At 47.1% G+C, this 14574-nt stretch overlaps 7 protein-coding genes across 7 annotated transcripts; 4 read left to right on the forward strand and 3 right to left on the reverse strand.

Moving 5' to 3' along the window:
• The first annotated feature begins 18 nt into the window (after window positions 1-18).
• On the forward strand, window positions 19-722 carry FVEG_16164 (hypothetical protein). The gene has a single exon (XM_018905402.1). The coding sequence runs from the start codon at window positions 37-39 to the stop codon at window positions 631-633; it is 597 nt and encodes a 198-aa protein (XP_018753806.1). The 5' UTR covers window positions 19-36; the 3' UTR covers window positions 634-722.
• Window positions 723-731: 9 nt separating this feature from the next.
• On the reverse strand, window positions 732-2531 carry FVEG_07676 (hypothetical protein; the record flags this gene model as incomplete). Its single annotated transcript, XM_018896352.1, has 5 exons — window positions 2381-2531; window positions 1686-2331; window positions 1617-1635; window positions 1237-1549; window positions 732-1190 (listed from the first exon to the last, which is right to left on the reverse strand). The coding sequence occupies exons 1-5, from the start codon at window positions 2519-2521 to the stop codon at window positions 732-734; spliced, it is 1578 nt and encodes a 525-aa protein (XP_018753805.1). The 5' UTR covers window positions 2522-2531.
• Window positions 2532-3025: 494 nt separating this feature from the next.
• Window positions 3026-4261, reverse strand: FVEG_07675 (hypothetical protein; the record flags this gene model as incomplete). The annotated part of the gene is made up of 4 exons (XM_018896351.1): window positions 3026-3470; window positions 3522-3883; window positions 3928-4026; window positions 4073-4261. 4 exons carry the CDS (start codon window positions 4259-4261, stop codon window positions 3026-3028), a joined length of 1095 nt encoding a protein of 364 aa, XP_018753804.1.
• Window positions 4262-7190: 2929 nt separating this feature from the next.
• FVEG_07674 (hypothetical protein) lies at window positions 7191-7667 on the reverse strand (the record flags this gene model as incomplete). Its single annotated transcript, XM_018896350.1, has 1 exon — window positions 7191-7667. One exon carries the CDS (start codon window positions 7665-7667, stop codon window positions 7191-7193), a length of 477 nt encoding a protein of 158 aa, XP_018753803.1.
• A 720-nt stretch (window positions 7668-8387) lies between these two features.
• On the forward strand, window positions 8388-8894 carry FVEG_16163 (hypothetical protein; the record flags this gene model as incomplete). Its single annotated transcript, XM_018905401.1, has 2 exons — window positions 8388-8398; window positions 8723-8894. The coding sequence occupies 2 exons, from the start codon at window positions 8388-8390 to the stop codon at window positions 8892-8894; spliced, it is 183 nt and encodes a 60-aa protein (XP_018753802.1).
• Window positions 8895-9604: 710 nt separating this feature from the next.
• On the forward strand, window positions 9605-10385 carry FVEG_16162 (hypothetical protein; the record flags this gene model as incomplete). The annotated part of the gene is made up of 1 exon (XM_018905400.1): window positions 9605-10385. Exon 1 carries the CDS (start codon window positions 9819-9821, stop codon window positions 10383-10385), a length of 567 nt encoding a protein of 188 aa, XP_018753801.1. The 5' UTR covers window positions 9605-9818.
• A 1302-nt stretch (window positions 10386-11687) lies between these two features.
• FVEG_07673 (hypothetical protein) lies at window positions 11688-14551 on the forward strand (the record flags this gene model as incomplete). The annotated part of the gene is made up of 5 exons (XM_018896349.1): window positions 11688-11699; window positions 11753-11985; window positions 12034-12311; window positions 12359-13681; window positions 13731-14551. 5 exons carry the CDS (start codon window positions 11688-11690, stop codon window positions 14549-14551), a joined length of 2667 nt encoding a protein of 888 aa, XP_018753800.1.
• Window positions 14552-14574: the final 23 nt, after the last annotated feature.

Below are 14574 nucleotides of genomic sequence, written 5' to 3' on the forward strand. Positions count from 1 at the left end.
CCTTCTCAACTCATCAACCTCAACTCTACGAATAAAATGGACGCCGCTCTCCTTCCAATCAATGAACAAGTCTATCGCTTTCGTCAAGCAATAGAATGCAACAAAACACTCATGAACGTTCTATCGCGCGCTGCTGAGATGAAGCTGCCCAATTGGTACCTCGCCGCTGGTGCACTCACGCAAACTGTCTGGAACGTCGTTACCAACCGCGACCCAGAACTTGGTATTGACGACTACGACTTGATCTACTTTGACGACTCAGATCTCTCATGGGAGGCTGAGGATGCTGTTATTCAGGCCGGCAAGAAGATCTTTGCGGATATTCCTACTGAAGTTGAGATCCGCAACCAAGCACGCGTGCATCTCTGGTATGAGAAGAAGTTTGGCAAGCCGTGCCCTCAGCATCGATCCAGCGAGGCATCTATGACTACTTGGGGGACCAATACGGCACTTATTGGCGTTCGATTGAGAGAGGATGGAGAATGGGATATCTTTGCGCCATGGGGATTCTCGGACATGTTTACCCTGACGGTGCGCCCGAATCAGTTGATCATGACAGAAGAGACATATCACAAGAAAGTACAGCGTTGGATCAAGCTGTGGCCCGAGTTGACAATCATGCCTTGGAAATAATGTATGTTATAACCTCAGTCTAGACAAACTTTTGCTGTAGAGCTATTAGACAATGATAAAATCGGAGCAGTTGTTAGGCTCCACCGCACTATGTCTATTTAAATCTCCTTCTTGGGTCCCACGTAAATCTTGTTAGCACGAAGGAAATAGTAAATGGTAGCCAAAATACCAATTCCGCCAGTCATCAGAGAAGCGTAGTTCATGCTCTTAGCATCGACAGGAGTTGAAGGAGGCCACAAGCTAAAGAACCAGACAATGGTGATGAAAATGCAAGCAAAGGTGTTGTTGATGATGCCAAACATTCCCTTGAGGTGCCAAGGACCCCATTCGAGAATTTGTCCGTCGCCGTGAATGTTTCGGATCTGGTAGTTCTTATCGCAACGGCGGTAGAGAAGGAGGATGGCGGGCATGAAGTATGATGCGTAGAGGCCAGAGATGGCGACTGAGACGATGGCGTTATAGACGACTGAAGAGCCGAGGTTGATGAGACCGATGATGCAAGAGATGACACAGGTGGTGGTGATGGACCAAACGGGCATGTTGGTGCGGCTCTCGACCTGGTAATTGTTAGTTGGTTCTTATAGATGAGGCAATTGAGCGGACCCTAGAGAGGAAAGGTGAGAATGGCAGAGCATTGTCACGAGCAAATGCCCAAAGCATACGCGATGTCGAAGCAATGACACCAACAGTAGCAGATAGGGTCATGACGATAATGAGTGACACCATTCCGGCGGTTCCAGCCTTTGATCCGGTGGCTTGATAGAAAATCTCCATGAAGGGGTAGCCAGTTGGTGTCTCGATGGCTGCGTCGATGTCGGTAGCGGAGTAAAGCATGGCGATGACCATACCAAAGCCGAGAAGGCCGTTGATGGTAATACTGCCCATAATGGAACGGGGGACGATCAGAGAGGGGTTTCTGACTTCTTCACACATCTGAGACATAGTTAGTCACACAGACATCGTTTGAGAATGGCGGTCCTTACGTGAAAGGAGCAGTCGACACTTAAGACACGTTAGTTGAGTGAATGATTGATGCCGGAATCGGGACTTACCAGTGAATGAAAAGACACAGCCCAAAAGTCCAACAAACCATGACAGACCTTGAGTGGGCCAATTGCCCGAGTTGCGCCACTCAGTAAACACTTCAGTGCCATTGTCATTGTCGCGAAAGACAAGAAGCGTTATGAGAATAGCAAAGAAGCCGATAAGGTGCAGAATCAAGATCATTCCCTCCAGAATCGGAAGTAAAGCGCTAACGACAGTGTTAATAATGATAGCAACCAGGACACAAGCCCAGATCATCAAGCTACCATGCCACGTCTTCGCATCATAAGACGGCGTCGTAAAGATAACAAGACCCTGAATCATCGTAGCAGTGAGGAAACCCGCAGCAGCAGACGTCCCCTGCCACCCAGCCAAGTTCATCCATCCGGTGATGTAGCTGAGATATTTCGAGTATCGTGGCGGCGCAAGCATAGCGACCCAGTGGTACTGGCCAGCAGCCATCGGGGCGATCGACACGAGTTCGCAGAGACACGCGAAGGAGCTGAGGACGCCTATCCAGACGAAGATGTAGCCGTAGATGAGGCCCGCGCTTCCTCCGTTGCTGAGACCGGGCGCGAAGTTCATGAGGGTTCCCTCCCAGGTGACGAGGACGGCGCAGCTAAAGCCTAGAATTGTCCAGCCTCCAAAGTTTCTCTACATTCGTGTCAATTACATTTCAAAGGGGTGAATTGATGTTGTATACCTTGAGAACTGATTTCTTTCCAAGCTTTGCCAATTGCGCATTGTCCATGTGATCCTGATCACTAGACACCGAAGCGTCTTCGACCGTCGATCGGGGATGTTTCGCAGCAGGCATATCGTTGAGTTCGAACTGAGTAGCCATAGTGATCGCCGTCAAAATGGGTACAGAATTGATGCAAAGAAGAAAATATGCAGTCTGCGCTGCAAATAAATGAATGACCCTCAAGACGGGGGAGGGGGAGTTGGGGGAAAGGTTAAAAAAGAAACTCTGTCTGCAGCAAATAAGTTAAATACAACCCATCCCATGCCTGTCAGATGTGACAAACAGTTCGGCGAACCATCCCTGGCGGTCGTGGTAACGGTACAGGTGGAACGCGAGGTAGAACCACCTGTTGGCGCTACAGCCGAGTAGGGGAGGTATTCCCAGCTTTGCATGAGGCGTGCATATCACGTAGGATGAAACTACTGTACGAACGAACGGGAGAGGCAGAGTGGACAGAGGTATTTGATCCTTGTTATCTTCAGGGACATGCATTGCGCCACACCATTTAAACCATCCCACTTTATTTACAAGGGTTCGGCCCGCCCATTATCAATGCTAGAGACATATACCGGTACCAACCGCAATTAAGATCCGAGTGGTCACTCAGTGTGCAATCCCAGCAGCAGGATCAACAAGGGCCTCCTGGCTATTCTGCCGCGCCGCATCCCACGAAGCTCCTCCCTTGCCGTGATCAGTGACAATGTGCGCAAACTTTTTCACATCCCCCTGCCTGCTCGTCAGTTCGAAAGCCTGCGACGCCGACGTCAGCGTGTGGTTAGACCTAGACTTGTTCGCCGTCCCTCTCGTCGTCCCGCCGCTTTTGCTATTGTTGCTTTTGCTGAGTGCGCCGAAGATGTCGCCTGCTCCCATCTGCCCTGATTCGAGACTCTTGAGGAAGCGCCACCAAAAAGGGATGCAGGTGGTGGTTATACCGATGCATTGGGTTACTTGTACGATGACGGTGGGCTTCCACATTGTGAAGATGGGCGTGGATGATTCGAGGGCTTGTTTGAAGAAGTAGATATGAGACACGGCGGGAGGGATTACGCTGAGACTTTTGTTAGTCTGTGTGGATGGATGCGTGGCGTAGATGACTTACAGGATGCGTGAGCCGAAGACACCAACCACCATGACTTTTGTGCCAAGTGGCATCTGCAGGTGCACGAGAATCTCGATGGTGACACCTGTGATGATTAGATCGGTAATAATGTTGAGAGCGTCGACGTATGCCCAGAATGCCACCAGATCGACGCATGAACCGTTGATGTAGTCCCAAGATGACGGTAATGAGCATGCGAAAGCTCGTACGAATATCGCAGAAACGGCCCAGCCTACAATGATGATTTGGATCGGCAGTATTCGCTTGTGAGATAGTGGTGACATATTTCCAACGGTCGCTGTGGCTGAGATCTTCGAAAATGCTAGTGCCAGATAAAAGAGAATGTCGGATACGAGTTGGTCCTGATACCGTCAGATCAGTCGCTTCCATTCACTGTCGAACTCACCTTCAGAATCAACGCCGTCTGCCCAGAAGACACATCAAGCTTTCCCATCCCATTCGCGCCCTGTGAATAAACAACCCCCGATTGAGCAATAACAAAGATCTAAAATATCAGTAAACATCATCAGTCATCGAAGCTTAATTCTTACCATAGACACAAAGATCAGAATATCATCCGACTTGAACAAACTCGACCATCGCAATCTCCTCATCGTAGCAATACGCGTAAGGACACGAATAAACACCGAAAACATGGTAACAATCATGAGAATCATCGACAGCGCCCGGATAACAGGCGCCTTGTTAAACGGCGTCTCATGCTCACGAGCCAAAAGCATCTCGACAACTTGTGAGGAATTGATGAATTACAGATCAAACACATGAAAGCAGAGAATGGGGCGGATTAGGGTGATAAAGCTTCTCGCTGATATCTAATTCACGCAATGATGCAACTGGGACCACCATGCATTCCCTTGTTTTTTTTTCCCGACCCTGCGTACAAGACATGTGTTTCGGGAGACTACTTATCTCAACAGGGCATATCGCTCGCGATAAGAAACCTCTTTTGTTCATGCCACGTTAATAAACTTACAGGTCAAATTCCAGAACACGCAACAGTGTTGGTTGGGCAGCTTGTAGGATCTCATCCTTTGATATAACCCCTGCACTGAAACTCTCTCAGTGCACTACCCGGAGATTTACTTTTACTGAAGCTTTCTTTCATTTCAGGGCTCATCCTTGGCGCCACCTCATGATTTTTCGGGCTTTGGGTGGCATCACAGAGCCAAGATGGGTAAATCCTTCGCTGGGTGGGGGGTCGGGATCAACAGCCGTCGTCGATCTGGGGGTCCGGAAACCAATCAAGGGCTTTTTAAAAGTCTCGACTTCAACTGCCGATCCCTTGCCCCTTTCGTGACCGCGTAACAGGGAGGCCAGCCGCGTTTCGGGATCCTCCATTCATCGTACCATGTAAGCTACAGGGGGCATTACAACACCTTTTGTTTTCTCTCGTCACTTACTGGATTCTGGCTGAGTACATCTGCAATGCATTATATATATGCTTTATTACGAGTGTCGGTTGTGTTTCACATGTTTAACCGACAAGAGTTTCCCAGAGAAATATATTAGGCACGAATTCATGTTACCCCCTGTAATCAGAGCTTACACTGCTTAAACTTTATTACCAACAGCCCTGTAGATTTCACACCCTTGTATTTTTTCCGCGGCCGACGCGGCTGCCTAGCAGGGAATAGCAGACCTGCCAGTGCAAAGTCTATCCGTCCAAGCTTAGGATTTCCATTGCTAATCTATGGAGTCGTCTAGTTCACTTCTAGAAGCTGTATATAAAAGGCCCGTCCAGCAAAATTAAGCCTTCAGCGCTGTGGATTCGGCACATGTTAAACCTGACTAATAGAAAACAAAGTCCTCGGTGAAGGGATTAAATAAGTTAGCACGAAAACCTCGACTCTTTCGCTTCAGAACCAATCGATCTCGTACACCCTAAGCGACATCTCGTGGGATGATCCGGAATACGGATTTCGATAAATGGAACGTCCAGGTAACCGCAGACGACGCTGGCCACTCAGATCGAGTACCATCCGGCAGAAGGAATTCAGGGGTTGCATTCTGCAAGGATGGGTGAGCCGTGTTGATGGGAGGAGAGATGAAGGTTTTTACTTATGCATGGAACTAACAGGGCTTTCAAGCCGTCGGATTACGGACACCAACCGCGCCGACTTGTGGTCTGTTTTAACCAGACTTTAGCTTTTTTGCTTTTAGATCACGCAATGCTAAAGTTAAAATGTGGCGCATATCACTGATTTCTTGTTTAGTAATGATCGGCAGTTGGATGCTGTTCTGGGATTGGATACATCAAGGTTCCAGAACTTGAGTCCCTTGCGTTGAAGCGAAGAGGAGAGCTCGTAGGCGGAGGCTAGGCGAGGGATAGTGTAACCTGGAGTGGTATTTTATAGATGCAGATATTAGATCTCAGGTGCTCTACGATGAAATGTCACCATTCAACGCAATTGTCAAACCATCGTCTGGAACGTCAACGGTGTCTTCTCATTTATGCGTCGGTGATAATAACATCAGGCCTATAGCGATAGGACATGGACGATATGGTTCCCTTCGCTTACTGAACCTATGTATTCTCGGTACCTTTGTTCTGGTTTCTTTCTGTGAGCCTGAAGTTCCATTGACTCCACTTGCTGCAACGTCGCCAGGCTACTGGGATTTCTCAGAGTAATATCGATCATGGAGAACATGCCAGATCAGGAGTGCAAATCGCCATCCTCGTATTGAGCTCGCTTGCGAAGTCAATATAATTATTAGCCTTATAGCCTGATTGCTTCTGTAAAGTATGATTAAAAATATTAAAATGCTCATACAAATGCTTAGCATAGGGTAGATTGCAAAAGGTCAGTAAGACAGAAAATGTTAGAACCAGTTAGCGGGGTACGCTTGAATTGCCGTGTCACTGCGCGCGCTGCCATGTCACTTTTAGCATGCTCAAAACTCAATAGCACCCAGGTTTCCCCGCGATAAATATCTACTCCCGCATGTTCCTGGTGATGTATTTGTCGCCTGCAGGCAAACATGGTCATTTCTCTGAATCTGAATGCATGCCAATTTTTGGTCCCAAACCTTTGGTTTTCTTAGCTGAAAGCCAAGCTTCGAGCCGTCTGCAAATTCTCCGTTCTCCGGCCCATTTTTTGCGTGTTGCTATTTATAGATAAGCTTGTGCGGGTTCACCCGCCGCCGTTCTCGGCAGTTGGCAAACCCGTCGCGACGTTAACTTTAGCGTAAGTTATCGACCTGGCTAGCACAGATCACTCCGGGAATGAGTTTGGGACGAGGATAAAGAGAAATGTGATCAAGTACTGCTTGCGGCTTCTAAAGTCCATGTCCATAAGCGCCTTGAATGATGCATCCTCCAGAAGCTCTCCGGCACTCAGCCGTTCTTCAGGCAGATAAGAAAAGCCCCGACGTAAGATATTGAGCACCAGTTGTTGCTCAGCAAGCTCAATGGTGTCCCTTGATTGCGTAACTCTCGATTCTAAAGAGAATCCAGGTTCAGGAGTTATGCTTTGATCGTACCAGCTCTCATCTGGTACTCCATTGCCGTCATACGATACACTTCAGGTTTAATACAATAGAGCAAATATCTCAACTGAGTCTAGAAAACCTGTCGGTTGCGCCTTGATTTATTATTGAGGTGTCCCGCTGATCGTTAGGCTTTACAGCAGCTGAATGCACCCTTGCTGACTACTCCCCAGACTTGGCAGCTACCAACCCTTGGAGAACCGCCATGTATTTTTTACTCTCAGAGACATCCGTAAACTCAACAATTTTCTGAATCCTTTCACCTTTCTCATCTAAATCAAGGAGAATCATATTCTCAACCAAAAGTTCTTCCTCGACTCCTAGCAATTTAATCTGGTGCGTCAAGTGTACTGTCGCTTTCTTCTTCTGCGAGTCAAATGAAGTGTCGTGTATATTGCATGAAGCTGATTCGATGAACGGGAGCTGCATAGCGAAATGCTGTTCGTATAGGCCATTCGGAGAGCCCGCTTCAATAACTGGTTTGGGGAGGCCCATTTCGATCATGAACGACGCAGGCGCAATGAAACGTCGACAGTTATCGGCCAACGTGGCTGAGACAAGTTTTGGGTCTTTGGCTTTAACGCTCTCAGCCTGGCTGTTGGCGAAACGGCGAATTAGATCTTCTACACCGTCGGACATCTTATAAATGAAACGGTATATAATAGAATTTGGGCGTTGCCGGTGTCGTTAGTTGAGACTAGAATAATATATTAGCTTTGGTGGTTGATGAGAACGTAGTCAGCTTGACATTTATCTATAATGATGGCAGAGCCAGCCGGAGAGTTCCAGGATCCGGACACTTATCCGGAGAGTTTTCAAAACAGTAAGCACTAGTTTCCTATCATCAATTTACAAGCTGCTAAAGAGGTTGACACGATAGGGTTGAGACACTTTGGAGGAAGGATCAGCGTCACTTTGCCGCATTGGGTAATGCCGAATGAATACTCAAGGCGGCCTGGAGATTTTACGGGCGAGCTTTTCTCTCCAAAAAACCGGTTGAACTCTTTCCAGAAAGTCGGAAATGCCGTCGGGTCCACGGTCTGTGACAAGGGTTCTCTAGAATTCTTCCCGGGGAGGACCAGCTTTAGGTGTCACTCTCGAGGTATGTGGCCAAGCCGAGATAGAAATTCGACGCGCTGATAGTTCACTTATTATAAACTGTCGAAGTAATAGAAGTAGCATGTATGTTGCTGCGTACCTATTATTGACTGTGCTGGGGCAGTTTCATTCCCGGATGACGCTCATATCTGACTTTTATTCGCGGAAACAGCTAAGATGAGCATCCTACAGAATGCAGATTTACTGCAAGATTTTATCAATGCTACAGACATGTCAGAGTCCTACGTTACCCTCATCTCAATGGATGCCATGTAAGCGTTTCTCGAGCAGAATAACGAGACCTTCCTCCCTAATGCCTTGCACTCCTAGCGAGGAATCCAGCATGTTCGAGTCAGAGACATTGAAGTTGAGATACCCCTTGCCCAAAAGAAGGGTGCTCCTGAAGGCACCATAGACTCCGCCCCGGTTCAGCAAGCTTAGTGGGATACTATTCTTCTTACCTATACGAACCGCAAACAATAACCTACACGCATGCCTCTCGAAATGCGCATCATGGGCGGTAGCGATGTGACCATGGCACCCCGGCGCGGCAATTCGTTTCGCCCGTGCAATATCGAGGTATTGACACTGCACAGCGCAGCAGACATTTGGGAACCATTTGAACAATCGGTTTTGGATGAGTGGGTGGCACTCAAGGATCCGGCGACAGGTAAAAGGTTGAAGACTCGCCCGCATTGGGCCAAGCCGCCAAGGAGTGGCATGAGTATATGCTTGATGGTAACCTGTGGATCGAGAGGCTTAATGTAGTGAATTATAAGGTCGAGAGGCAAGAGTGTCTCCAGACGCTCACTGACATCGGGAAAAACGCTGGTTAGTTGTTGCAGGATTTACAAGAGCGATTCTGAAATGATCTTGTCAATGACTTCTTCTTTGGTAAGAGGCCACAGAAGAACCGAGACAATAGCATTAGATAAATAAATAGCGCAAACAAGAATGCTAAGTAATTACATTAACTAATCTTGGAAGAGACTCTGTTCTTATTTGCAATGGAGCTTATATAGTTTGGTTTCCAATAAGAGCATTGTCTGTATGGTGCTCGGACAGGCATGATTTTCATTGGCCATGCTGTACACTTATAATGATCTGACAGATCCCCGTCGCAACATGCATCTGTTAAGTAATATACTAAGTAAAATTAGGAATATTTAGGCTAATGATGTTACTTTTACATTCTTTCTTTATCTCTGCCTGGTAGTTTAGCTGTAGTTCTTGGTGCAGAATCTCGTATGGGATGCTCGTAATACAGAAAGTACTTGCCGAATGGCTGAAGGATTGGGGCTGGGGTTCACTCCAAGATCGGCGATTATTACAGCAATCGGAGATCACTGACTCAGACTAGTGACTACCGAGATGGTGTTAGTGAAGGTACTAGAATAGACCTTATCTTATCTTGACAACTAAAAGGGCTTGCGCGACTCGCGTCCACAAGCGCATTACTTATTTATTACTTCACGTCACATCCCTCGATTGAGGTTTACAAAAGAGATAGGCGCCAGTGAACTAGTAGGCAGAAACACCAATCAGATCTGACGCCGCTCAGGGCGAAGATCTAATCTACTGTTTACGAACCTACTACAGAGCGTCCAACACACCTTCATGATCGCCTCCAACCAACAAATTAACGCGCTTACCAACTGCTGATCAAATTGAATCAAGGAGCCAGATCCACAAATGCGGGTGCAACACCATTTCTCAGTCACAATACCCCTCCCTGCCAGCCTGCCGCCTCAATTCCTCATTGGCTGGCTTCAGAGATATACTACAACCCTCAAACACAACTTTTCAGTAGTCGCCTTTGTGGAATTCTCTACTCTGCCAGCATCAATCGGTGACGATCCGTTCATCGGACCTTATGACGAGACGGTCAGGACATACTATGTTGACGAGGTGTACGCGCTGATCCCTGGACTCAGGGCGAGGATGCAGTGGCCTATTGTTTACAAGTCTATACCTGATGGAGTTCGCCTACGTGTGATGGCCCCAAATGGCAACGTAATTCGGTCGTCATGGATTGTTCGTCAATGTCAGAACTATTCGTCTCCGACGGATTCGGGAATTGGCTCTGCCGCTAGTTCAACAGCCCTGGAGGACATGTGGGAACTATATGACGAGGGATACCTAGAAGGCAACAGATTGTTGATGCCATTCTCTAGCAGATATATTGATATGGTTCATAACCTACAGTCCAAAGCCATTGTTGAAGCAGCAACAATAGACTTTCTTTCTGGGATCAACTAGAAAGCCCTATATATCTCTGACTGCCCTTTAGTCCGTCCTATATCGCTTCCATTAACTTTACATATTGCTTGTAGGCTCCTTCCAAGCCAAGCCACATATTTACAGTAAGCACCTTGCTTTAGTATAGGCTGCTTCCGCGATGCTCTAGCCTCGCTCTACTTATTAAGTACTATGGGATTCGTTGGCTGCTACAATACCACTTACAGCAAGTTGTCTATCAACATTATGCTGTATCTGAAGGCGCGTATATTGTCAATACTCCAGCCCATGTCTTGCATGCTTCCCAGCAAATTGCCTTGAACCTTTGCAAGTAGACTACCATGGATCCCAAGCCGACATCCAGGTCTTAAGTAGGACGGGATACATCAGTCTAACTTGTACAATTGATCAATCTGCTCCTTTGGGCACTTGCATGTTCGCCTGAGCTCACCATTCCAATATTAACAGTCGACAATGAGTGACGGCTGGCGCTGCAACTGCCTGCGCTTCAGGAACTCAGGTATAAGCTTGTCAACCAGGACATCCGGCAGCAAAGACAATAATACACCCAAAAGATAGAGACGATGACCCTAATGCCACCGAAATAAGACTGGGTAGTATGGCTTTCTGCGAATGTCTATTCATAGACCGGTAGACTGGACCCTCCATTGAAATGCCGTTACTCTGAAGGATACCATTCTCCTTAGCTCCTACTCGGGCGGACTCCATGTTGTCGCCTGTCATACTTGGTACAGACATCGCTTTGTGGAACATTACGGCCACCTTGGCTTCAATCATTCCATTGACCCGAATTTGCAAAACGACGCATTAGAATGGAGCGTTACCCGCAATCTTTCGCCCGATTGGCACGATTACCATAGTTAGCGTCAAATGGACAGACGTAGATAATATTCAAGCTTACTGACAACCTTGTCTTCGGGGAGCGAAGACGTCTTACAGTTGCCCAGGCATCTGCGACATTGTTTCATTGTACATGGTGTGGAGTCTAATAATGTCCGATATCCCTTGCTTCGATTGCATCATTGAGGCACTCTCAAGCTTCTACTGGCTCGTCGATCTGCGGCTGTGCTGACAGCCGATGCAGCTTTCAGCTATGCGGGGATCAAACGCCCTGGCGGTGATCTGACCACCCAGGAATATCAGGATCAAGGTTACACTGGCTTGGCAGATGTAAGCAGGGCTGAAAATACGAGGAAAGAAAATTCCAAGAAGCTTTTCTCTTCATATCATAGATTCTTTTCGCCATACTCCTACGAAACTAGCTTAGTTGTTCAAGATAGCAGTCCCAGCACATCTAACACAATGCGTCAGGAGGTATGTTGACTCACAGGGTAAGAGCTTCAAGTTCAATACTGATGATGTTATAGGATAGCGTCGAGGGCAACGATACTCGAGTAGGACAAGTCAGAGAGGGAGTCGGAGCTCAACGAGGCACGTTGAAGGCTGACTTACCCGCGTTGCTAAGTGGCCCGGTTGGCCCTCTCGTCCTAGCTGCTGGTCCTACAATTATCTACACGATATTGTTTTTGGTTCTATTTTTTATCCTTCGTCGACGTATCCCGAGAATATACTCCCCCAAGAGCATCAACCCATTATATAGGTGAGGAACTCCATAGAAACCCCGAGATAGTCGTGCTTACTATGATAGGTCATCTCTATTTGGACTACCAACGGGCTGGATTTCCTCCTTTCGCGCCCCAGATTCCTACATTATTGCGAGATGCTCTTTAGACGGGTTTCTGTTTCTGCGATATCTAAGAGTTCTAAGTCTTATCTGCTTCATTGGTATTGTCCTCACTTGGCCAGTCATACTTCCGATACACGCAAGGGGTTCAGAATGGCCACTTCTCAATTCTTTAACCATACTGAATCTGAAGAACCATGACCAGCTTTATGCTCATGTAGTCATATCATGGATCTTTACTGGTAAGTTCCTTATCGTCTCGAGCCTGACAGGTCTGACTAGAGCCCAGGCTTTGTCCTATATATCGTATGGCGGGAACACCTTTACTACATTAACTTACGACATTTCTACCTGTCAAAATCAGGCTACTACGAGCGAAGGACATCCAGAACTATCCTGATAACCTCCATTCCTGAACACTGTCTGAATGAAAAAGTCTTCCAAAAGCTCTTTGGCCACTCACTGGTTCAATGTTCGATACCACAAGCCTTACGGCGATTGAGAAAACTAGTCAAGAAGAGGGAGAAAAGAGCGCGGCAATTACAAGAGGAAGAGGTTGTCCTCATCAACGAATATAACCGTGGAAGACCATCTCGAATACGGCCGATTCTACCCAGTCTCAACTGGATGAGACGAACACGATCTAGCGAGCCTGATGTGGAGAAGGTTGGATTTTTCCAAAGGAGAGCTCCAAAAACAAAAGACGTCGATATTCAAGTATCAAGCCACGAAAGTTCAAACCTAGCTTTTGAGCCGCCCAGCCCCGAACCTGGTAAGATCAAGTCTACTCGATCGGATTTGCATCTCCTCAACCAACAGATCGACAAATTACGCCAGCAATACCAAGCTGGCCAAGGAAAGCACCTGAATACAGCATTTATCGAATTTGACTCTTTTGCTAGTGCTCAGGCCGCATTTCAATCAATTCCACAGCATCAACCACTTCAAATGTGCCGACAAGTCATGGGCGTCAAGCCTGGTGAGATTGTTTGGAGCTCTCTTAGGATCAAATGGTGGGAGCGCCTTCTACGAGAATTCGTGGTAACCATTGTGATCGGGGGATGTGTTATTGTCTGGATCATGCCAATTACTCTTGTAGTGTCAGTGACATCTGCACCAATGGTGGGTAGAGTGGATGGTGTTTCAGAGCTTCCTCAGCTAGCGGTCAACGCCATATCTGGTTTGGGACGAGCCCTTCTACTGTGGATCTTACTCGAATTTGTTCCACTTCTCATGAGGATATGTGCCAAGTTCGCAGGGGTCACTACTCTAACTGGCATCGAACACTTCGTTCACAAAAGATACTTCATCTTCCAAACGCTACAAATCTTTATAGGTCCAATGCTCCGATCGTCGCCCATTACGTATTTCAGCGACATGACTTTCTTGCAGCAACAGGTGCCCGAGGTTTCTATCCTGTACATGTCATATATCTTGGTTCGGTGCCTCTCAGCTGGTGCCACTGAGCTCATTCAGCTATGGCAGCTGTTTATCAACATGGTTCGAAGGGGACGTCCTGGGACACCTCGAACGACTTATGAGAAGTTTTACGAACTCAATGTAGTTCATTGGGGTAGTGTTTATCCTGTTATGACAACGATTGGGGTTATCGGTAAGTCTATCATGGAACATAGACATCATGTAACACTAACGTTCCGCAGCTATTACCTATGCCTGCATTGCTCCGCTTGTCCTTGTCTTTGCACTGACGGGCCTCGGATTTGTATACTTTGTTTATAAGTATACCTTGGTTCATATATATGATACCGAAACTCTGGACACGACTGGACGGTTTTACCCTCGAGCAATGATGCATATAATGCTAGGGTTATATTTAGCCCAGGCGTATTTAACTCTGGTGTTCCTCAGATATGGCGCGTGGGTCCAGTTCTCTCTGCTCGTGTTGCTGGCCGTTTTTACTGTTTTCATTCACCTGTCCCTACGAAAAGCTATGAATCCTTGCATTGATAACTTTAGCACGCTCGATCATGACGGTGCATCTAAGAGGTTTCATCAGGGCGAAAATATTGCGGCTAGAGGCGTTGACCAATATGGATCATCTTCAAGCGTTGCGACTTCAACAGAGACTATGAGGGATCTTCCGCCATCAACCTTCAACAAGAGATTTTGGAGCACTCAACAAAAGGCCAAACACCGTATGTGTGGAAGCTGGTTCCGAATATCGGCTTTTGGGGATTTTCAGAATGAAGTGTCACCAAACCATACCGAGGATGAGTTCATGGCCTTGTACGGGTCAAGTTGTTATCAGCCTCCAGAGACATGGCTTCCGAAACCAAAACTGTGGCTTCCTGAAGATGGCGCTATTGGCAACTGCCTAGAAGTCCTGGATATTGAAGAACCTCTGCCAATATCGCATGATGGAGCACAGTTAGATGAAAAAGGTCGAGTGAAGTTCGATCTGGAGCTTGCTCCATTTCATGATGATCTTTTGTTCTATCGTCATCTCCATTATATCTTATAGCTATACAGCACAATAACATATAA

The sequence above is a fragment of the Fusarium verticillioides genome, chromosome 8, assembly GCF_000149555.1.
Source record: "Fusarium verticillioides 7600 chromosome 8, whole genome shotgun sequence".
Taxonomy (NCBI): Eukaryota; Fungi; Ascomycota; class Sordariomycetes; order Hypocreales; family Nectriaceae; genus Fusarium; species Fusarium verticillioides.

Bases quoted from the DNA above. Each gene is read 5' to 3' on its own strand.
- FVEG_16164 (XM_018905402.1), top strand. From the start codon at position 37: ATGGACGCCGCTCTCCTTCCAATCAATGAACAAGTCTATCGCTTTCGT.